Source organism: Malaya genurostris, chromosome 3 (genome assembly GCF_030247185.1).
Source record: "Malaya genurostris strain Urasoe2022 chromosome 3, Malgen_1.1, whole genome shotgun sequence".
Classification (NCBI taxonomy): domain Eukaryota; kingdom Metazoa; phylum Arthropoda; class Insecta; order Diptera; family Culicidae; genus Malaya; species Malaya genurostris.
In genome coordinates this window covers 42,560,543-42,584,489 of record NC_080572.1, presented here as the reverse complement: position 1 = coordinate 42,584,489, position 23,947 = coordinate 42,560,543, and the positions used below count along the sequence as shown (strand labels likewise).

The 23,947-nt window shown below is 35.8% G+C and overlaps 2 protein-coding genes across 3 annotated transcripts in view; one reads left to right on the top strand and one right to left on the bottom strand.

Moving 5' to 3' along the window:
* LOC131435124 (transcription factor Dp-1) overlaps nt 1-14,103 on the bottom strand; it is a 36,806-nt gene extending 22,703 nt beyond the window's left edge. The window contains exons 1-2 of one of the 2 annotated variants that reach the window (XM_058602674.1): nt 13,449-14,103; nt 3,298-3,425 (exon numbers count right to left, since the gene is read on the bottom strand). In XM_058602674.1, coding sequence (XP_058458657.1) covers nt 3,298-3,425; nt 13,449-13,497 — 177 coding nt within the window. In that variant the 5' untranslated portion in view covers nt 13,498-14,103. The remainder of the gene's footprint in view (nt 1-3,297; nt 3,426-13,448) is intronic. The other variant, XM_058602675.1, reaches the window with a different exon arrangement.
* Nucleotides 14,104-20,972: 6,869 nt separating this feature from the next.
* LOC131438181 (F-box/SPRY domain-containing protein 1) lies at nt 20,973-22,885 on the top strand. The gene is made up of 4 exons (XM_058608017.1): nt 20,973-21,470; nt 21,526-21,692; nt 21,754-21,951; nt 22,089-22,885. Exons 1-4 carry the CDS (start codon nt 21,154-21,156, stop codon nt 22,181-22,183), a joined length of 777 nt encoding a protein of 258 aa, XP_058464000.1. The 5' UTR covers nt 20,973-21,153; the 3' UTR covers nt 22,184-22,885.
* Nucleotides 22,886-23,947: the final 1,062 nt, after the last annotated feature.

Genomic DNA, 23,947 nt, shown 5'->3' with positions numbered 1-23,947 from the left:
GTTTTGTGAACTACTCGATTCAATCTGAATCAATTGGTGTCAAAAATGAATCCAAATTAGTGTCACAAATTATTTAATAAAAAGATAAAAAATATTTTTAAGAGACTGTTTTGAAGAAGGAGAAATACATTGTCACACCACTAGGTGTATTAAGAAGGGTTGTTTTTATTCATCTAGGCGGTTGAGTTATACGTAATCTGTTTGGACTAAGCGCACATGACTGTTTTTATTGTTTTTGGTACATCTTAGGTCGAAAATCAATTTGAAAAAACTTTCCTTTCCCCGAAAACCGATTCTGTCTAACAACATATACATTTTTCAGAATTGAATTTTAGCGACACAGCACAAAATTCTTCAAAAATTCCTTAAATGGACGCTTCTCGCTCTGGAAAACCAACTACAATTTATGTCTGAAATTTCAATGCATTTCGTACTGAGTTTTCTTCGTTCCTTTCGGAAGTGAAAAAGGAAATATCAGTTCGATGGGAAACCTAACACAATATCTTCATTGACAGGGTTTCGGCCAAATTGTCATATAGGCAAACGCTGTTTAAATTTAGGTAATTCGCTTGCAACATCTGTTCATCGAACGAAATCCTCGAATGAATTATGCGTAAAATGGCAGTTTTGATGGAAACTACCCCCCGTAAAACCGAATTAAATTATTGACAATGTCCTGCCAGACAACAAATTTCAAATTCTCATCGAATAAAATCCAATTCAAAATAATTAGATGTACATATACTTAAAAAGTAGTAAAACCTTTCTGATTGCACTCCTGGAATAAATGCCATTTTTTATGCTCTTGTGTCATGCGGCATCTTTACAATTTCGAAGCAAATAAGGAAACAAATCAAATGAGACTTTGCACAAGATTTCGATTTTTTTTTCAATAGGATACTAAATGCTTAGCATCTCTTGTGGAGTAACCAGAAACTAAGAGTTCTTTATAATGAACTCTTCGCTGGTTTCGAGCCAGTTTTATTTCCCAATTAGCCCAACTTGTTTATCTTCAATGAGAAATCCTACCACAATTGATCTGGTTTTAGCAGATCAATGCCACATTTCTTTGTAGTGAGATGACTTCGATTTAGAACGTCTATGAATAACTATCTATCAATAACATTCAGGATTCAAATAAAGCAATTTTATTGAAAAAAAATCTGATATTACCTTGAGACTTTGTCAACAATCTTGCAAGTGGGTTTGTATACTTATTGTCAAAACTTTAAACATCCAGCAGAAGCATCCAAATTATCCTTATTTTTGATTATGAACTTTCATTGTGCTGTTATTTATACCAACTACGAAAGTTCTGATACTTTCAGATTGATTTAAAACTGCTGGTAAACCTTTAAAAAAATCGTTGGATGTGACATGGTGTATTGGCCTAGTTTCCAATGGATCGTTCAACAGTTGTTTCAACATTTTTACTGAACTTCTCGCTCTGTACTTGAGAAGTGTCCCCTATTATTCACTTGTCAAATAAAATAAAATTATGATGCAGAAAGTTGTTACTCATATTTGGGATAGTAATATTTTTCTTGGTTTTGCATTAAAATTACCGGTCACTTGCCTTGAAAAACTGCGGTCCAACTCGTGAGAAGGAGCTTAAAATAGCAACGGTAGCGTGTTTCTACTGTTTTTTGGTCTTTCGGGTCTCGAAATCGATAAGCTTAAGCTTCAAACTTTAAAATCGATAAGCTCAAGTTTCAAACTCAATTGAACTGTAACACATGGGCTGAAAAGTCCCAGGCCTAACACATAGATGGCGCTAGTTTTATTGCAGTCTATTCATATGTGAGTTATTGTGCTAAGAGTAACGCTATTTTCAGAAGAATGGATCAAAAAAATGTTCGTGTTTTAATTTTACACTTCTTCTTGATGGGTCGTAGAGACAATGTGGTCGTAGAGACACCGATGATGCGAAACGCAGTGGACGTCGAAATGAGGCGGTAATACCAGAAAAAAAATTCATGAAATCGTTTTGAATGATCGAAAAGTGAACTTGCGTGAGTTAGCTCACATATCAAAAGAGCGTGTTGGCTTTATATTGCATTTGACTATGAGAAAGCTTTGTTGAAAGTGGATACCGGGTTTGCTCATTGTTGACCAAAAACGAAAACGTGTTGATGATTCTGAGCAGTGTTGGGCCATGTTTACACGTAACAAATCGGAATTTTTGCGTGGATATGTGACAATGGATGAAACATGGTTTCATCACTTCAAATTCCGGAATCAAAACGATCGTCATCTGAGTGGGTAGCAACTGGTAAACCTCGTTCAAAGCGCCCGAAAGCACAACAAATCGGCTGGAAAAGTTATCGCTTCGCTATTTTGGGATGTGCGTGGTGTAATAGTTATCGACTATCTTGAGAAAGGAAATAACATTAACAGTGAATATTATATAGCATTATTGGATCGTTTGAAGGCTGGAATGGCAAAGGAGCGACCGCATATGGCAAAGAAAAAAAAAATTGTTTCATCAAGACAACGTACCGTGTCACAAGTCAATCAAAACAATGGCAAACCTACATGAATTGAATTTCGAACTGCTCCCACCTCCACCGTATTCGCCAGATTTGGCTCCCAGCAATTATTGGCTGTTCGCAGATCTGGAAAAATGCTCGCCGGTAAGAAATTTTACACGAATGAAGAGGTTATCGTTGAAAATGAGGCCCATTTTGAGGCAAAAGATATATCGCTCCAAAAAAGTGGTATTGAAATATTACAGCGACGGTGGAATGATTGCGTTGCTCTTGATGAAGAATACGTTTATGAATAAAGTTAATTTTGAATCAAAAAAATCGTGTTCTCTTTGTTAGGCCCGGGACTTTTTTGCCCATGTTCAACTTTTTGCGGATTTTTAAGTTGACCTTCTTCTAACTTAAGAAGCAGTTATCATCACAATTAAATCAAGCTTACCAACGCCATCTGGAATCTTCTCATCCTAAATTCAATTCACCGGCCACTACCGATCGCCAGCTGAAAGCTGGATTCTCGAGAATCCGCGACCCCGATACTACATTATATAATGATACTATTCTAGTTTTAAGTTAGACGATAATTAAGATTAGTAAATACCCTTGGCATCTTAGAGCTTAAGCAGTGTGCCTTGATATTATATTATATTATTGAATAAAAAAAAATAAATCAAGCTCGCTAGGAGAAAGAACGTTTGAAGATTCCTTAACTCAGAAGCATTCGACTCAACCAAAACATTGATGGATTCCATTTTGCGCCAAACGAAGAAAACTTTGGAGCGAGTTAGTACACCCAGTTGGGTACAAAACTGACCTGTCCAGCTATAATTGCACTCGTTTCCTGACCGGTCACCTCCTTCACGATCGATTTCACGCTGGCCGACGTCAATGGCCGGCCGGTAGTCGTAGCCGTTTGCCTTACCTGTAGGATTTGCTGCTGACCTAGAAAGACAACAACGGAGAAAAGCAAAAACAAAATATACGGGTTAGTGTTCTGTGTGTGCTGGTGGAACCCGCGAAGGGGCGAAAAAAAAGTTCGATTAGAAATTAATTGTAAAACAGTAATAACGATGAGTTCGGATGTTTGGTTTCGATTGAGCGATAGAACGCCGACAGAAATCGACTTACTTTTATTCAAGCGAATGAATGGGCGTGCATCCGGGGTTGGTTGTTATTCTGAATACAAATTTGATTACGATGTAGGGCACGGTTTAGAAAAATCAGTTGTCATGCGTTTGAAAATCGTGAGAAAACAGCACAATTGCACTTTTGATTGCATACAAAACTGACAATTTAAATGGACATTGTACGAGTGTAACAAATAGCTTAATAATAACGTTCAAGCATTGATTTTGAGCATGTGTGCGCATAAAACTTCTAATTTGTTTGTATTTCGTCTTCGACTTGTCAGTGCTTTAGCAGTTTAAATTGAACTGCTAGTGCGACACAATAGTTCAACAAAAATCGTTCAGCAGACGTAAAGTACAGCTCTAGTTGTAATTTACATATGTTTAGCGGAACTGCTAACATACTGATGAGTCGAAGACGAACCGTAAGTAAATCAAATCAATCTTGTGTTGCCTTTCTCACAGACATTGAGTGTCATATACTATTCGCATTCGCGTTCGTCGAAATTTTAAAAATTATGTTTGTTTTGTGTGCGTATGTGATAACGTCTCTCAATTTTCTCGGAGATGAGAATCGATTGTCACAAATTTAGGCTTAAAAGAAAGGTTTTATGGTTTCATGCAAAGTTCCTAAAATTCATCTGGATCAGACTTTCGGTTCCGGAATCACAGAGTGATATATGCTAAAAAAATAAAATGACTCTCACTTCTTTGAAAGATGGCATTTCTTTTTTGAACTTGACAAATTGAAACACATTTTTTTTTTGACAAAATCGACTTTCTGGGAAGTCCCAGAGAGTCGATTTAAAAAAAAAATTTTCTGGGATGACACTAAATCTCGACGTTGCATGCAATTCTAAGACGCATAAAATATATGTTTTTCAATTTCGGAAATCTCATGTACTACCCCCTATGGTGATTTTTCAAGATCGAAAATTTTCAAACCTCAACCACCCCTTACCCATATCCGGTTCAGCTAAAATTTTGAATGGGGACTTTTTTTGGGGTGCCTCAAATTTTGAGCTCTACCGCTTTACGGAGTTAGAGGTGATCCCAGAAAATTGGCACCCTTATATACTTTAAAACGGTTAAAACAACGCGTTTTGTCGGTTACGTCACTTATACCATCATATCTCCGGAACCAAATGTCACAACCATTCGATCTTCAAACTTGATCGAAAACCTAATAATAGCTTTCAAACGAATCTAAGATTGTTAAAATTGGTTTAACAATCTCCGAGAAAATTGCACGTTAAAAAAATCGTTAAAATGTGCACATACATACACACACAGGCATTTTCCAATCTTGTCCAGCTGAGTCGATTGGTATATAACACTCTGGGTCTCTGAGACTCCGTTCGATAGTCGGTTTTTTCAGAAATTCTAATACCTTTCTATAGAGAAAGGTAAAAAGCCACGCGTTTCGTTTTCGAACTTAAGGGCTGAGGCCAGTAGGTCACGTATAAGTGAATCGCATTAATCGGCAACGTTTCTTGATGAAATTCCTTTTGCGCATTATATTTCTATCCATGCTTTCTCGCATATGTGCAAATTGATTCTCTATGTTAAAATTTCATGATATTCAGTTCATTAGTTTGTGAGTTATTGCGCTAAGAGTGACGCTACTTTTGTTACTTTGTTACTGTTCAGAACAATGGATCAAAAACTATTCTGTTTTTTTTTAACATTACTAATGCAGAAATTAAGCAATCAATTTCTGTATTATTACAGCTAAATATTTTTCCTTTTGTGGTTTTATAACAGGTTTACAGTAGCAAGTTTCACCCGAGTTGTCGGTTCAATGCAGTTTTGTTTTCACCCGGGTTGTCGGTTCAATGCATAGGGCACTGGTCTTACAAACCAGCTGTCGTATGTTCGAGCCCCGAACTGGAAGGATTCGTAGTGTCAGTAGAATCGTAGCACCAGCCATGCATCGATTATGTCAAATTCCACAACAGGAATTTAATACCAAAGCTTTTTACAGTAGTAAGTAGGACTGATGAGTAATTTAGAGCAATTCTATATACGTATATAAAGCAAATACACGACATCGTTTGAAGACTGGTAAGAAATTTTTGAAGACTGCTAAGAAAAAGAATATTCAGTGCAAACTGGGATATTGTAGGAATCCATTTGAAACCTACAATGTATTTAGTTTGGGCTGGTCGATGGAACGATAATTTCGTTACACGATTTGCTATGTTTGCGAAATTGGTCAGCGGAATTCGATAGAGCTAACACATGGATCAATAAGTCCCGAGACTAAAGCAGAGATGGCGCTCGTAGTAAATCAGTAACCACGTCTTTCTAGAATACTAACCTTTGTTTGAAACGGGTCGAAATTTCAAGTCGATCCGACCAGAAACAGCTGAGTTATCGAGGTTGGAGTAAAGTCGTTTTGTAGTTTGTTTAAAAAATGGAAAAAACCGAGTTTCGTGTTTTGATAAAACATTGTTTTTTAATGGGTAAAAACACCGTGCAAGCGAAACAATGGATTGAAAAATGTTATCCGGACTCTTGTCCATCAAAAGCAACGATTTTTCGGTGGTTCGCCGAGTTTAAACGTGGTCGTACCGACACAAATGACGCGGAACGCTCGGGTAGACCTGTGGAAGCCGTTACACTGGAAAATATGAGTGAAGTGACAAAAATTATAATGAAAGATCGTAAAGTGAAGCTCCGTGAGATTGCTGAGATGACACAGATATCATATGGAAGTGTATTTACTATCCTTCATGAAAAATTGAGCATGAAAAAGGTTTTTTCCAAGTGGGTGCCGCGATTGCTTTCGATGGAACAAAATGCACCCTGCCACAAGTCGATGAAAACAATGGCGAAATTGAACGAATTGGGCTTTGATCTGCTTCCCCACCCCCCATACTCGCCAGATTAAGCCCCCAGTGACTACTGGCTCTTTGCTGATCTAAAAAAAATGCTCCAGGGAAAAAGATTTGGCTCAAATGAGGAGGTCATCGCTGAAACTGAAACTTATTTTGAAGCGAAAGATAATTTTTTTATAAACATGGTATTGAAAAATTGGAAAAACGTTGGAACCATTGTATCACCCTAAAAGGTGATTATGTTGATGAATAAAAAAAAATTTTGCAAAAAAAATGTTGTTCCCATTGTTAGTCTCGGTACTTATTGATCCATGTGTTAACACCTATCCTAGATCAATGATTGAAGTTATTTGAATGTGTACGCAAAACACACGGAAACAATAAAGTATGTGACCTGAGAATTGTCGGATGGGGCCAGGTCTGGTGAGTAAGGCACATGATCAATAACTTTCTACAGAAGACTGCCTAGCGTGTTGCGAACACCTATCGAATTGTGCGATGGTACATTGTTGTGGAGCAAAATTATCTTTTTCTGTCTCTCTATTTTGTTTGATTTTTCGCTCGATTCAAATAATTTATTTTCAGTTTGGTACACCGGGAATTTATAATTGTTTATTTATTTTATTAGTTTCAAAATTATCCAACTTCAAATGAATTTTCAGGGATCCTTTTTGTCAGTCGCATTTTTTCGAGTACAATCTTTAGTTAGCGTTTAAGACATCGAACTGAAGTAATATATTTTGAGTTTTATTTTTATTAAGCAGTGCTACCAACTCGAAATGAACTCCTGTATATGCGCTATCAAAATGTCTAATTTCAATTTTCTCGAATTTTGTCACTAAGCGATCGATATAACGGTAGAGTGCTGTAGTTTACCCTTTTTGGGTAAGTTTTTCAATGATGTTTCGCAACCGGATGAGATCATATTGTTATTGTTGTAATTCTTTTCAATTCCTTGGTTTTATGCTCCCTTTTTTAAACAATCTGGAATATTTCCAAATACTCAAATTTGATGATAGCACTTTCTGTTTTTGATAATTTCGATAGTCCCACGACAAAAGGGCCTAACAGCAAATGACAGTTTCTCTCTGTTTACTTTTGGCATTAAAAAGCATTGTCCAGGACTCGCGCCCGTAGAGGATAACCGGTCTAATCAGCGTTTTGTAGATAGGTAACTTCGTACGACGGCGAATTTTGCTCGATCGAAGCGTCCTGCGCAGTCCAACGTAAGCACGATTTCCTGACAATATGCGAATTTCTCTGCTGGTGTCATTATCGGCAGTCACCAGTGAGCCCAAGTACACGAACTCGTCGACCATTTCGATTTCATTGCCGCCAATCAGAACTCGCACATCACTCAATCCATTGTAGCCTTGGCCAATCGTATCAGTTTGTCCGGGAATCCGTAGTCGTGCATGATTTTCCATAGCTGATCTCGATCGATGGTGTCGTAGGTTGATTTGAAATCGATTAATAAGTGATGTGTGGGCACATTGTATTCGTGGCACTTTTGCAACACCTGGCGCAGTGTTTTTGTAGCTCGCTTGGTAGCTGGTCAACGCCAGCGGCCCTCCTCGACTTCTTGGAGGTCTGGGGCCGGCAGTCTATCGTCCTCCGCACACATTTCCAAATTCGTTACCGCGCCGCCACTTTTGTATTCCGCCACATCGTCAGGTTGCTCGTCGAAATACTGCCGCCACCTCTCGATCCCCTCACAGTCGTTCGTGAGAAGATTCCCGTTGGTGTCCTTCTCGTAGAACACCCTTGTGTCATTAGCACGGAACAGCTGTTCCATCGCTTCGCGATCTTGGTCTGCCTGTTGATGCTTTTTTCTAAGGGATACCGAGTTTAATCTGTTCCGCGCCTGTCTGTATCGCTCCTCGTTTGCTCTCGTCCGGTGTTGCAGCTTGGTCGCCCAAGCCAGTCGTTCCTTACGTTCGGAGCCGCCGTACCTAGCGTTGCTGATGTAGTGCTACCTATGGCAGAATGGATGACTCTCCAGCCATCTTCAAGATTAGCTGTACCAAGCTGCTCTTCCGTTGGTAGTGCCACTGCCAACTGCTGCGCGTAATCATGAGCTACTCCAGCATCCCGGAGCCGCTCGATGTTAAACCGCGACGTTTGGTACCCACCGTCGAAAGTTTTGAGCTCATGCATACAGCAACCAAGTAGTGGTCCGAATCTATATTCGCACTGCGGTATGTGCGAACATTGTTGATGTCCGAGAACAATTTCCCGTCGATCAAAACGTGGTCGATTTGGTTTTCGGTCTGTTGGTCAGGTGGTCTCCAGGTAACTTTTTGGATATCCTTACGGAGCAAGAAGGTGCTTCTGACTACCATTCCTCGGGAGGCCGCAAAGTTGAGACATCGTTGGCCGTTGTTATTCGATGCGGCATGCAGGCTGTTCGGCCCGATTACCGGTCGGTACATTGCTTCCCTTCTTACCTGGGCATTTATGTCACCGATGACAATTTTTACGTCTCTGCGTGGGCAGCCGTCATAGACTTGTTCCAGCTGCACGTAGAACGCTTCTTTCTTATCATCGGGTCTCCCTTCGTGTGCACGTTAATGATGCTGTAATTGAAAAAACGGCCTTTAATTTTCAACTTCCACATCCTAGCGTTGATCGGCTGCCACCCAATCACTCGCTGAAGCATCTTGCCCAGCATTATAAAGCCAGTTTCCATGTTGATGATAATCATAGATACTTCTTTTTGATTAAATGTGGCTAAACACAATGAGATATTTCTTAGTATAATCCCTTAGACCTTATTATGGAACCAAACAATAATCGTGTAACCTAATTGAATAGTTAGAAATTGATTGTCCTATGAAGCATATTTTGGTGCAATCTTGCTTCCAAGAATTTCATAGAAAAGATCCAGACTAAGTGTAACGAAAACAATGCAATGCAATGCAAATCGTTATGCAGTATCAATTTGAACAAGTTGTTGTCTCACCGTGAATAAAGCGCTTCAAAAGATTCAGAACTTAGTACAAATGAGTTGCACAGAATTATTAGATGCAATACCATACAGTATCAAAGAAAAATTCAAGATAAGCTGATCTGCGATTTTTCATGTATCATTTGAATCATTTTACATGTATCAGTTAGATACGATAAAATACTTTTTTTACACTGGAAAAGTAAGTTGAATGTTTTTTCAATAATAAGAAAAGTTATTACTAATCGCCTTTTTAATGTTTTTCGTAATATTTTTTTTAACTCGACCTGGGTTGGCGGTTCAATGCATAGGGCACTGGTCTTACAATCCAGTAGTCGTATGTTCGAATCCCGATCTGGAAGGATTCGTAGTGTCAGTAGAATTGTAGCACCAGCCATGCAATGATTCTGTACACTCTGAATCGGCTGCGAAGTCTGTTGAAACAGGTCAAATTTCACCACAGGAATGTAATACCAAAGATTTGCTTTTATTTTTAACTAGTAGTGAAAAAAAAATTTGGCGCAGATTTGTTTTTTTTTGCTATGAAAAATAATCGTTCAAACACCGGATTATGATTTTATTCCATTTATCTTAGAAGTAACAGTTCTCGAGATATTTAGACATGAAATTCGGAGAATTGAAGGACTACTTCTAGGAGAGGGGAGACTCATAGTGAGCTATAAAATTATATTCTTGTGTTCAAAGTATTTTTTTTCAAAAACTAAAAGATTTTCAAAAAAGTTTGCTGTAACTTCTTCATTTGTAAAAAGACACATCAAATTCGAAACAAAAACATTGCGAAGAAAAATTCCATTGCGTTGCATTATTGTAATTAAATTTGTGCGGTTATTTTTTCATTCGAATCGGTCGGATCGGATAGAGACGTGAAAAATTTGTTTTCTTACCGAAGACCGAAATCTATTGCTTTACCGAAAACGTGCACAAAGTTTCATTCAAATCGGAGGAGGACGTATCTGATTTTGCTAATTTTTTGCTATTGATTTTTAGAATTAATTATTACATTAGAAAAAAAACAACCTGCAGAAAGGTGCATCTGTGTCGCATCTTTTTCACATTTGTACCATTTTGTGGAAATTGACCTTCTATTACAATGGACTTCGCAGCCGATTTATAGCGTACAGAACCTTTGCATGGCTGGGACACTAAGAATCTTTCCAGGTCGGACCTCGAACATATTAGAATAATGGTAGATGATTTTTATTCCGATAAAGATTACAATCCTGAACTTAAATTTCCGGAATAGTAAACAGATTTTTCATACAAAAAAAAACATTCGTTATCGAGACGAAAGTGAGATCCGATTAAACTAACCAATTAAACCATATATAACTATTTCTGAAATCGAAAAATAAAAGAAGCGTCTACTAGAAAAACAGCTTATAGTTTAAAATATTAGTTTTGTCATAACTTAACTCACTTTTAGCATTAGCATTAGCATTAGAGACCGCCCGTGTGCTGCTACTCCGTTATTGATCTGGACCAATTGAGATTGCAAAATGATTTTTTGAAGTAACATGTTTGGGAATAACACATTGTTTCACACTGTGCAAACTGTATTGAACCATGCATGCTGATCAATACCGACGCCGGCCACGTCCGAATGCAGATCTACTTGGGAGGGAAAGGATTGTTAGTTCGATGCATGTTGCTACTAAGAACCGAGGAATCCTCTGCATTCCCACATGCATCACAGGAGAGGATACTTTGTTAGTAAATGTTTTAATAATGTTATCATGTGTTTATTGCTCTGGGTAGCCGGCTACCAAGAATGTTTTAAAGTATTATCGTTTTATGTGTTACTTTGTGCTGGCAATATAATGCACGAAACAGTCAATCTCCGAAATTGACAAAACTCCGGACAGCCGGCTGTCGAGTATGCAGTCACTCGTTTATGCATCTACCTTTCGCGTTTTTTTTTAGTCATGCAAAAAAAAAACATTCCGATTGATAAAAAAAAAAGGTATCATCTCACTGCTAGGTGGATTAAGCACGTTTTTATAAATGAAACTACGTGATACAAAATAAACGAGCGAATAGGATTTAGACAAAAAAGTTGATTCATTGCATTGAAATATTCTAAACAGATATTATAAAATCATTTTAAATCACCAAACAAAGGTCAACAGACTTCACACGCGTCTTGATTCCTTATTATTTCCGCTTCTTTATAATTTTTATTATTTGAATTGTTTATTGAAATTATTAATTGGTTATATTAGTTGATCTGGGCAGCCGGCTACCGAGAGAAATATTAATTTACTGTTTGCAATATTAATATCAAGTGTTTTTTACTATGTATTCAATATACCGATATATGTTACCTCTGTTATTAACTTTGTAATATAGACGGATTTGCGCAATGGTTGATTTTTATCATTCATTTTATAATCCTGAAAGACAATCAATAACATGGAAGAAGAAATCATTCCTAATAAAACTTTTCTCCGAAGCTAGACGGAAATTGATAGGTTGAATAAAGAGATGATTTAATAAAATAGAGTAATCAGAAGTAAAACATTGAAAATATCTTATAACTGAAAGAAAAAAGAAACTCCTGCAATTATCGCCTTTTACGACATGGAAGCAGGAACCCAGTGGATCTATTCTTGGTTCATTTTTTTCCGCCGGATTCCACACGGCATCTAGGCTGGTACAGTCCGGAGAGAGCTAATAGGTACTATCAATCTCCTAGTGGACCCCAGCCCCTAGTTTTGTCATAACTTAACTCACGTCTAAAAACATTAAAACTGAATCATCGCTATACACACTACACACATTATACACAAAGTGCATGTACAATAATGAAGACTGTGTGAAAGGACAAAAGGTCTTTTGGAATACTTATAAGTGAACAGAGGATCTGTCATTTACATTTAGGGCCATTTATCCCAAAAGATAAATAACTCATGATTGTGCTTTTCCTTACGTTTCGTCTTAGCACAAACCTTAGGTTAACCCCTAAATGAACTTATTGTGGTTGTGGAGGTAAGAGAGCGCGATTAAAAGATTTGATTTCACTCCTGGTGAACCTTTCGACAAAATGAAACATTTTTTTTCTTGATGTGACACCTCGAGACTATCGTTGGGAGTCACAATAAGTGAAGTCGTTTAGATTATAAACAGAACAGAGTTGTACTGAAAATATGAATTATTTAAAGTGTTGTAGTACGAAAAGCTTCCATTTAATAATATATTGTTTATTCCGCACAAACACGATGCTTTGTTTCCGGATAATCTCTAGAATACGGGACATCAATGCTACATTATTTAACTATTCACATGAAGGGCCGGAAATGGATCATTACAGCCATGCCAGGTAAGTGTTAATTTTACTACTTTCTATTTTCCAGTGGATGTATGGACTTCCCAAGATAAGAATCAAACATCAAACAATTAAAAAAAACGTTTAGAAAAAAGTGCAACGCGTGGGAAAAATAGCGGTATTAGATCCATTGATAAGTTGCAGGATCTTAAAATAGTATTCGAAATTAATGACCATAAAACACACCAATTATCACATGTATAGAAAAAAAATGAATGAATTTGTGAAAACCATCCCGACAAGAACTTAAATTTTGTCATCCAATCTTAACCCATCAAGAGCACCATTTGCGTTTCATTTTCGTTGAATTTTCCTTGCATCCACAGCTTTCATCAACTATAAATTGGATCCTTCTGCTTTGCTTATCAGCTCCTCTGTGATATCGTGTCGTGGCAAATCATAAATCGAAACCAAGAATGGAATGCGTGATAAAATAAAAAAAGGAGTTACGAAATCGTAAGTTTCTTTACTACTGCGATTGGATTCCTCCCGAAACTGGAAACGTCATTTCGTTATAGAGCGAAGGTATATGGTCAAGGCCATTTCACTTTTCGGAACCAAACCTAATTCAACTGCTGCGTTCTTAGGTGGGCAAAATCTCATAAAAATGCAAAATTCGAACAGAATAGAAATTTAGACTTTAAAGTGTGATAAATATCAGAACCTCCTCCCGAATTTCGCGGGAGCTCATTTTCAATTGACACTTACCATTGGGATCCTGTATCACGATGCTGACCGGTTTATTCTGGTGGGCCATTCTGAAGGACCCTATGCCAGTAACCTACCACTAGTAAATAACTGAAGCACTTTTTCTTCGCTAAACTGTTTCCGAATTAGATCACAATTTACCTGAACTGCACCAGAGAAATCCAAAAGCAAGAACACACAAAACCGAATGTTCAAAATGGCGATTTGTAAAAAGCGCACCCCGCAAGACGGAAATTCCGAAGCGCTCTAGAGCCAACAAATCGGAACCGATTTTCACCGTTTCTACGTCCACTTGTAGTAAAAATTCTGTACTTTCCACAGGCACTTTTATTGTTCCAAACGGATCACAAACAACGGAACAAATCCAGCACAAAGTTTGCACCTTCAGTGCAAAAATGTCCGTCAAACGATGCCAGAGCTACAACTTTAGTCCAGTTCGGCGGGTCTTTTCTCGCGGCGCTCGAATAAACTTGCTGTCGATGGCTGCTGCTTCGCGATGCAATGTGTTGAAGAGAACACTTCTCCCTGTTCCGCCTTCCTCGGGCGCTCTTCAGTTGTCTATTCTTCCACTAGCTGATGCATATTCGACATCATATTCGAATACGGTGCACAGAAGGAGGTGCGGCAGCATAACTTTTGTTGACAGCTCACTCACAGAATGCGGGACTGGCTGATGTTTTCCACTTTGCTTGTGCTTCGATGCGGGTTGAGAAGTTGAAGCGACGCGGGTCATCGGTAAGCGCAACATTTGACGCGTAGTAGTCCCTTGTAGCAAAAGTATGAGTTTTTCGAAACGATTATATTCCTGACTGATTCTAAAAAGGGCGTGAGTTTTCTTTCTCGCTTTATTGGCAATCGTAAGGGATTCAACCCGTAAAAAAATAAACCATTGATTTTACAGCATAAACAATTGATTCACAATTAGATATATGGGTTATAATACATTTTATTGTATCTTGACAAGATTTTTTTCATTTCCAACGATTCAATATTGTTTCTACGATTCTACAATTGAACTTATTGTACACGTGGTGTTCCAAACAATATGCAAACTGTACATTTGATTGTTTTCCAAGAAAACATGTATGCGAAAATTTTATGGTTTGAATTGTTACGATACTTAACAACCTATACATTCTATTGTAAAAAGCATGTTCACAATTGATTGAATAGTGTATAACAATACATTCAAATATTTTTCAATGGTCAAAGCAAAATTGTGGCAGGTTTTGTAACAACAAATCGTATTGTTTTTCTACAATTTTTTTACTCGGGAATGCTTGGTAGGAGTCAGTAAACGACAAGCAAATGTTTCCTTTTTCATCCGGTGTAAAAATTAGTACTCTATTAGTTTGTAATTCCTTTTCAAAGTAGATGTTGGCACATGGTTAATTATCCGTTATAAAAAAATGTTTGAATTGAAACAAAACAGTTTAGTTCGAATACCCATGAGGATATAGCGAAAATCTCGATCTTAGTAATACAATTACTGTAAAGGGTGAAACTTTCCAAATATTCAATTATTTTTGTTCTGCTTTTTATGTCACATGTCAACCAAGAGTATGTTAACTCATGTTTTCTTGATTCATTCAGTGGAATCGAGAGAACGTTAAACATGCATACGTTATGAAATTTGATACAAAAAATTATCGACTAATTAAATATTGATAGAAAATATACTATAATTTTAAATAGCAAACACTGCCATGATTAACATAGTTGTTGAAGTTTTTTTTTCTAATTATAGTATATGTGTGATTTACCCTGCTTTGGTACGCTCATTGTTAGATTGTGTACAACAAATAAAACTTTACCTACTGTTTACTAAGTTTTAAGTTGTTTCTATTCTTTTTTCAATTTCACTCGTTCTGTTGTTGTTGAAATACACACAACATAAAATTGTGTTCTAAAGTGTAGTAGTAGTGTAGTAAAAAAACAAAAAATTGTGTATCTTACAGTAATCGTTTGCTTGTACAAGAAAAGTAGTTCCAAGTTAAAAGTTTTTTATTCAAGTTATCTTAAAAGTATGAGCTTTTGAAACAAGACCCACAAAATTATCGGACATGATAGATGAAATTGTGAAAATCGATCCGCTTCATTTCGAAACGAATTTGCGCATTTTATACCTGACTAGACTCCTGCGGGAAAACTATTTGCATAGTCCGTTTTTTACTACTATTGAAGCAGTTTGATGAAACAAACTTTTTTATATCGGCCTGAAGATTGTGAATGTGAACGACAGGTGTACTAATATAAATGTGAGAGTGAAATCCTATATTTTTGTCTTGACATTTGATCGTGATGTCATTTTTCTTACCTATAAGTCCCAAATATGCACGCAGAAAAATTAATTTTTAATTCAAACATATTGCGCTTTGAATTCAAAGAAATTTTTATTTGAATCAGCGCCTATTTTCATTTATTTTTGATTCCAATACACTTGATATTCACTTCAAAACAAGTAATTTTTGTTTCTACATGCAAAGAAATAAATAAAGTGAACATTTATTTCAAATATATTTTGCTTCGAATTCAAATATATATTTTTAAATTTGTATCTAATTTCATTTCACTTGGAATCAAAAAAAATTGTTATTTGATTCAAAACAAATAAGTTTTGTTTCTACAATTTTGCTTTCGTGTGATTGTGTGTAGATTCAACGATATATTTTTTTAAATTCATTAAATTGTTATTTAAAACAAATTTCTGAAATCAATAAAAAATATGTACTTGATATAAATAATGAAACACTTTGAATTTAATTTATATTTATTGTTTCAATAAATTTACATTTTTTTTAAAAATAATTTTCCATCTATTTTATGCAGATTAACCGGATAAATATCTAGATTGTCTATTTTGTCTAAAATTCTCCTCTTGGTAGCTCTTTTCACTTCGAATGACTGCAAATGCTCATGAAACTCACGAGATTCCATACAGAAGCAAATCAACATTAGTTGTTCATTGTTATCTAAAATTATTTTATCCATCTTGTAAATGCTGATAAGGTTGCCACATTGAATGTAGAAATAAATGTTGTTTTTGAAAATCATTCCGTTCTTTTTAAATCGGTCTACGTATTGTAAAGTGCTTTTATCAATCATGTTGAAATTACTCAACAGTTCTTTGTAATCTTCATGCAGTGGATCCTCGACTTCCTTCCGTTCAATAATTTTTAATAACTCTATTGTGAAACCGTTCTCTGAAATTGATACAAATATTAGTTCCCTGTATATACATAAACCATAATATACCTTACCTATAAAAGTATTCATTATGGTATCACACAATCCGAAGGATTTCAAAAGAACAAATAGTTCAAAATGGTTGACTGCTTCGAAACTTATCACTTCCTCGAATGTGTCCATTTTATCCGTTTGAATGATGTGGCAAAATGGCCGGTTCACGCAAAATTAAAACTCAGCAATATTAGTGTAGAATATATCATAATTAACTAGTGTCAATATTTGATTTAATGGTAATATTTGAAAATCAATATTCTCTGTCATTTGATTCAAGAACGAAAAATTTTACTCCACATCCATGAATTTGAATCTAAGACTCAGTATATTTGTTTCAGTTGAATTCAAAAGCCAAAATAGTAAATTCAAATATATCGTATTATGTATCTGAATGACGAGAATATTTGTTTGAAAAAAAAAAATTAATTTGAATCTGTACTACCCCATACTTGATCCAAATATATTTAATGTACTGTAACAAGCATTTGAATCAAATAAATTTTTTATTTGATTCAATAAAATTTCCAAACTTTGAATCCATACCTTAATATATTCAGATCTAATATGCATTGCAACACAAAATTTTATTCAAAGAGAGTTTTATTAGAGTCAAATTTCAAATCAAAAATAGTTTTTTTTGATTTAAACAAAATTTTGAAGTTGATTTAAAGATTCAGTATATCAGAATCTAATGTGTTCTATTTCTCTGCGTGTGGGACACATATTTCAAAAAAATCTACAAAGCGTTGTAATGTATATTTTTCACCTATTGCATGATGTTCCATATTTGGGACACATTCTTGTTTTGTACAGTTTACTTTAGTATAATCGAAAAGTTGTTAATGAGCAAACTAAAATTAGCGTATAAAAGATCGATGAATAAAATAAACAAACTGGCAACTGAGCTAAGCTCGGCCGTGCAGCTCTTTTGAGTAGCCTATAAACTACAGTTATGTGTCTTTTGACTCTGCATAATCCTCCGAGATCCAAGCTATAACCTTGAAAAGTAGCACGCTTGATAAGGAACACGAGATTTTTAATAAAGATTCTCTGGATAATTTCCTTCTGCCGTTTTACATCATTACATATCTATGATTTGATAATTCTCAACTCACAAAAATTATTTCATAGAATTCCCTTCATATCGATAGAAGTTAGCGGCATCTACCTGGCATAAAACTAGCCTTTTTATATTTTTCAACGATCTTTTTAAAATAACTATCGATTTATTTGATTACTTGTACAATGGCAAGCCCATTCAATTGCGAGAATTTCGTTCAATAAGCTAAAATTAAGCAAACCACATTCTTAGCCAAATAGGGAATAAAACTCGTTTTAGTATATGTAAACTTACAATTGAGTAAATATAAATAACCTTTTAATATATTTTTGATAGGTTTTACTTATTTACTTATTATACTATGGGTTGTCTTTTCAAATCTTATCTACTTCAAGAATGGGTAGAGCTTAATAGTGGATATCTTTTTCTTCATATGATTAGAAATATGGTCAGCAATTGAAGTATTCGAAAATGTTTGGTATGAACGAGCATTAAGTTGAAAATCAATGCTAAAATAAGGCAAGTTAAATATAAACCGCATGAATTGAACGAATCATCGCACAAAGCGTAGCGTACAAAAGTGACACATAGAGATATGGAATATTTTTAGTGGTTGTGGGCAGTGGGCTTACGACATGTTTTAATCGCTAGTGAAACAAACACTAACTATGTATACTAATAAACCATAAGTATTTTCAATTGGCACATCATGCATGTTGTTTAGGACGGTCAATTCAGTCATTCAATTTATAACCAAAATTATTTCTATTTCTTCTCGTTTCGCCTTCGGCTAGTCAGTCCTTTAAGCAGTTCAAACTGCACTGCCATCTCGTGCCTAGCAGTTCAATTTGAACCGCTAAGCAGACGCAAAGCTCGCACTATTTATGCAACTTCAAATAATATTGCACAAGTGCTATATTATTTCTGACGTCTCAGGCGTAAACGAGTGACGGCTTATTACTGGCCGTCGCAGAATGTGAACATTTAGGGGTTTTTTATAATTGATTTTCTCGATTCTTTAAGCGAAATTGTTCATTCTCTGTTACAGATCGAAATCTTTGGTGTGATGACAATACTTCATCTAGCTTATTCCAACTTTATATAATTTTGAAGAAGAACTGAACAATATTTAAACAGGTTCTTGCTTATATTACAATTTACCAATGATTTTCTTAATTGAACAAGCATTTTTTTGTATGTAGGTCGTGAAAACGTTTTTGATCAAACCAAGCTTTTAGCTGTCGTAAAGATGATCAATTAATGTTTCATGTTTTATTTGGAAAATTATGTATTTCAAGTTAGGATAAATCTAATCAGATTTTGGAGAGTTAGTTCTCTGATGATTAACAATGTTGACGGAATTTTTCTCGAATGCGAAGAATGCACAGAATTTTGACTAAATGATAACATGTGAAGCAAGCAGCGCATGAAATAATATAAGCTGAGAATCCACTTGCTGATATGTTCGCAAGCTCGATGCAAACCTTGTTTTTTGCACAAATGAACCGCACTGAGTGCAAATTGGTTCGATACCAATACCGGTCGCGTGAAGGAGTCTGTTTAAGAACACACAAAAATCGTGTTTTTAAATGTAGCGAACTTTACATTTTAAAGAAACTAAACATTGTGTTTCTGACAATGAACGTTTTCTGGTATAAGAAGCATATTCTCAAATTAAATTTTTATTAATTTCAAACAGTTTTTAGATATTATTTTATTTTGTTTTTCAATGAACAACCTGTTACACGAAATACCTTTTTTATTCGCATAAAAAACAGAATGCTTTCAAAAAAATACTACCCGTCTGTTTATTTTTGCAACACGAATATGTTTTTAATTTGAAAGATCACCACTTCAAATTGAAAGAATCAATTTTTTTCTCAAACATAATTTTTCAGCCAATCAAATAAAAGGGCATGCCCTCTTCTAGACCGTTATATTTTTGTGAGTAGATAGTAATAACGTTTTCGATCGACATTCTCAGTTTCTATTGAGTTATTTAATTACACGGACATAATTTTTACAAGAAAACTGAACTTTCACTTTTTGTAAGATTTTGTCATCTATTTAAAATAACTATCGATTTCTTAAAAACATCCATGCTCTCGAGTAGGGTTATTTTTGACAATTGAGTAAATAATTACTCGAATGTAAGATTCAAGCGACGACACGACCTGCCACTCGTCTATCAAAACTGTATCGTAAATTTTACTACCCCTCAGTAACTGGAAATGTCAAATCGGAAACGCTAGTGAATTTTTTTAAACTGGCGGCACAAGTTAATATATTTATTGATTTTGAATAACAGTCACCATATCCTTGGTTACTGCATACCGAAGGCAAGATGAATGTAAACAAAATAAATTTCAGATCGGTTATTATATTACGGAACATTTTAATGGATTTACCTGACTCGAGCGGAATGTAAAAATTGAGGAGTATGAGTTATGTCTTTTATAAAGCCAAGTTCAACATTCAGGTCTTGACATGAAACCGTTGTGTGAGAAGGAAGACATGGAAATGACCAACATCGAGCTAGTGCTCTGCGGTACCGGCATAACGTACGGTAAAATGATTTCATTGTGGAATTTCACTAGTAATCCTCGAATAGTGGCCAACAAGGTGAAATACTGTTTCTACTGCTGCGCAATCAACCGACACAAAACAATTTTGACACCGGCATATTACACCGAATCCTACTGCCCAGAAAAGCTAGCAGTTGAAGTGTACGGATGAATCGCTGGAAGCAGATCATTGTCCTCGTTCGTTGGTTTCATCCATAGTTTCGATTAAAATCCGAAAATCGAGTTCATTTAAATGCATTTCTGCTTAATTTGGACAAAGTTGAACACTAATAGAACTATTCCACCGCTTTCAAAACATGTTTATTTGTTTTGGGGTTCCTTGGTAACTAGTCCATAGCAACTTAAACAGTGTTGCTCGAGAAGATTATTTTTATCATTTACAACGGGTCGCTAGATTTGTGGTAACTGGCGGTGAATCGTTAGCGAACAGTTTTAATGCTGATTTTTCTTCGGAGTGCCTGGTCGTGTCGTCGATTCAAGTCTGGAGATTGAATTACTCGCGAAATAGATCACACTTTAAGTGTTTCTTTTTAAACGTGCTGTATATGATCCCATGAAGCAATGTTTACACAAATCATATGTTTTCGAATTTCTTTTTGAGTTCGGTACTGTTTTGTTTGACATATCGAAAATTTTTATTTCATTCAGATGTCAAAAAAGAATTGAGAAAAATTTCATTGCAAATGTTTAGTTGAAAGCCTTTTGTTTTGTGTTGATGAAAAAGTTAATGATATAGAATAAGGATAAATTATAGAAATAAGAACCTTGGCTAGTCTGCTGCCAGAAGCTGGACCATATTCTGTTGCATCTGCTATAAATGGATGACGATCTCACCGAGTACGCACCGGACATTCCGGATAATGTGCTGGAGCTGATTTTTTCATATCTGAAGTTGCACGATTTGCGAAATTGCTCATTGGTGTGCAAAAGTTGGAATCGATTTCTAAATGATGAAAATAATGAAGTGTGGCGGGCGCAATGCATGCAGAAATTGTCTCCGGATGCTTTCAAAACTGATCTTTTGTCGGTTGTACCGACATTCAAGTCCAAATTAAGGGCGTTCTATCACGCCTGGAATCCGTATGATTGCAGTCGGCATGTTTACATAAAACCGAATGGTTTCACGTTGCACAGGTTTAATGCCTAAAGAAGTGATTATACTCGGTTACTCAATAAGTATCTATTTCAGAAATCCAGTTGCACAGAGTACGGATGGTTCTCGTGGGAAAATTGGCTTTCAACATGGGAGGCATGCGTGGGAGGTAAGATGGGAAGGACCATTGGGTACGGTGGCTGTGGTAGGCATTGCTACTAAAGATGCTGCTATACAATGTCACGGATATTATGCTCTGCTGGGTAAGTACATTTCGACTGTGTTTTACAGACTTCTCAATTTTCGTTTGGTGCATTGCTCTAGGAGCTGACGATCAGAGTTGGGGCTGGAATTTAGTAGATAATCTTTTGCTGCACAACGGTGATGCGCACGGGATCTATCCGCTTCTCAACAATGCGCCGAAATATAAGGTGGGTGAGAGGATTCGAGTAATTCTAGATTGCGACGATAATACGCTATCGTTTGAGAAGAACTACGAGTTTTTAGGAGTAGCCTTTACAGGTAAGCTTATTAATGACGAAGATTGCCGTTGCTAGCTAGTATAAATCCAATATAATACTCAATAACGTAGGTAGATAATTATCTGCGGTTATAATAATTACATGACCGTAACACAATCTTTGAATTTAACTTTTCAGACTTACCAGACAAGGTGTTCTATCCGACTGTTGCTGCAGTGTATGGTAATACGGAAATTTCTATGGTTTACCTCGGCCCTCCGCTTGATGGCTAGACAAATTGATTGGTCAACTAAAGAGTGGAAGAGCTACTTGCTTTTCGATTCGGTTTGAACGTAGCGAACAGTAAATGTTTAGCGTCCACAACGTGCCGCTAGTTTATATACATCACCATACATCTCCGGTGCTTTCCTGCCACTGCGGATTGGTTAACGAAATCAGCAACTCAAAGACACAATCGTTCTTGTACCAGGAAACTTTTTGACGTGAAGACAAGAAAATAATTACTAGAATTTCTGCGACGATTTCTGTTGTACGCTATAGGAGTATTAGCACTTACCATTCCATTTATACAAATGTTTGTTGTATTCTTGATTTTAATTTATTTCGGTAGTTGTAGGTAGAATTTTGAGGCTTCTTTATTTATTGTTTATTTATTTTACCCTAAGAAAACATACCACTTATGTTACTAGTAAAACCAAAGAAACATTTGCATTTATAGATGAATTTTCTCGATTGATGTATTTAACCAAAGACAAGTTACTATATATACACACACATACACGAAATACCACGAAGATAGACACAGCATAGTAATAGAACACATGAGGCAGAACAAACTATGCTAAGGAAATACACCGCAAAATGAACGCAAACCCAATCAAGAGAGTCAATGAAATATATTCGCGAAAAAATAAGGTGGCAACGTTCCCACTGATTATGGGACATGTTTGCTAGTTTGATTTTATTAACAAATATACAGCTGCATGTTTTCTATTAAATTTCCGAAATTTTCCTATTCTATAGATTGCATTCTGTTCATTCAGCTACTCTCCAGCTATTTTTATTTACGATGGGTAATACATTGGACACTTTCAGCATCCGCCACATATTAATGATATTTTTGGAAAATAAGTACATTTCACATCGTCAAGGAGGCCAATATTCCGATCGAATGTGTATTACTTCTGTTCGGTTATAATCGTTCTAATTGGTTTATACAAGTGTGACGGTTTCGTTTGCTAAGAAATGAATAAAATAAATAATATAGAACGTGTAAGTAGTGTTGACAGCTTTGATGTTTAGTGTTCGAAATTTCAAGTGCTCCCGAACGAAAGTCGATCGAATCATACAAGTATAGATTCATTCGTATCACAAGTCCGTCGGATTACAGAATCGGGGTGATTATTTTAAAACGATAAATTATTGCAGATGCAAGTAAATTTTTAATTCAATTTTAAATTATGAAAAAAATGTAAATAAATACATTGTTCAAAATAACTCTAGTTTTCTAGGGTTATTTTGAACAATGTATTTATTTACAAATTTGATTTTGATCACAAAAAGATAAGTTGATTTAATAGTTTTGATTTCACATTATAAATTTTTTTTATCCCAACCAACGGTTTTGTGCAATCATACTACTGGAACTCTTGACTCTATTCTACGTTTGACTATTTTAAGCTGTTGATTTTTTTATAGAAATTATGTTTACTAGGAAATTGACAGATACGAATTTGTTTTAAAAAATCTTGCCACTATATTAATTGAACAATATCGTAATGTCCTTTTGTCACTATTTCAAAAGAACAAAACGTCGTGTAAAAGCCAAAATTTGGTTGTTCTTCAAAAATCAGGAACCAGAACTAATTGGCTCAAGTGGCACGTTCTGCTGATAATTTGGAGATATGCCATGGCTTCTCATCATTTGCTAGATAGAAGGCAAGGATAAAAGAAACATGGAAAGGAATTGAGGTGGAAAAACAGCACAAAACAAAGAGAATTAAATCGTTCTGCATTCCCGAAGACCTCCAGCCTCC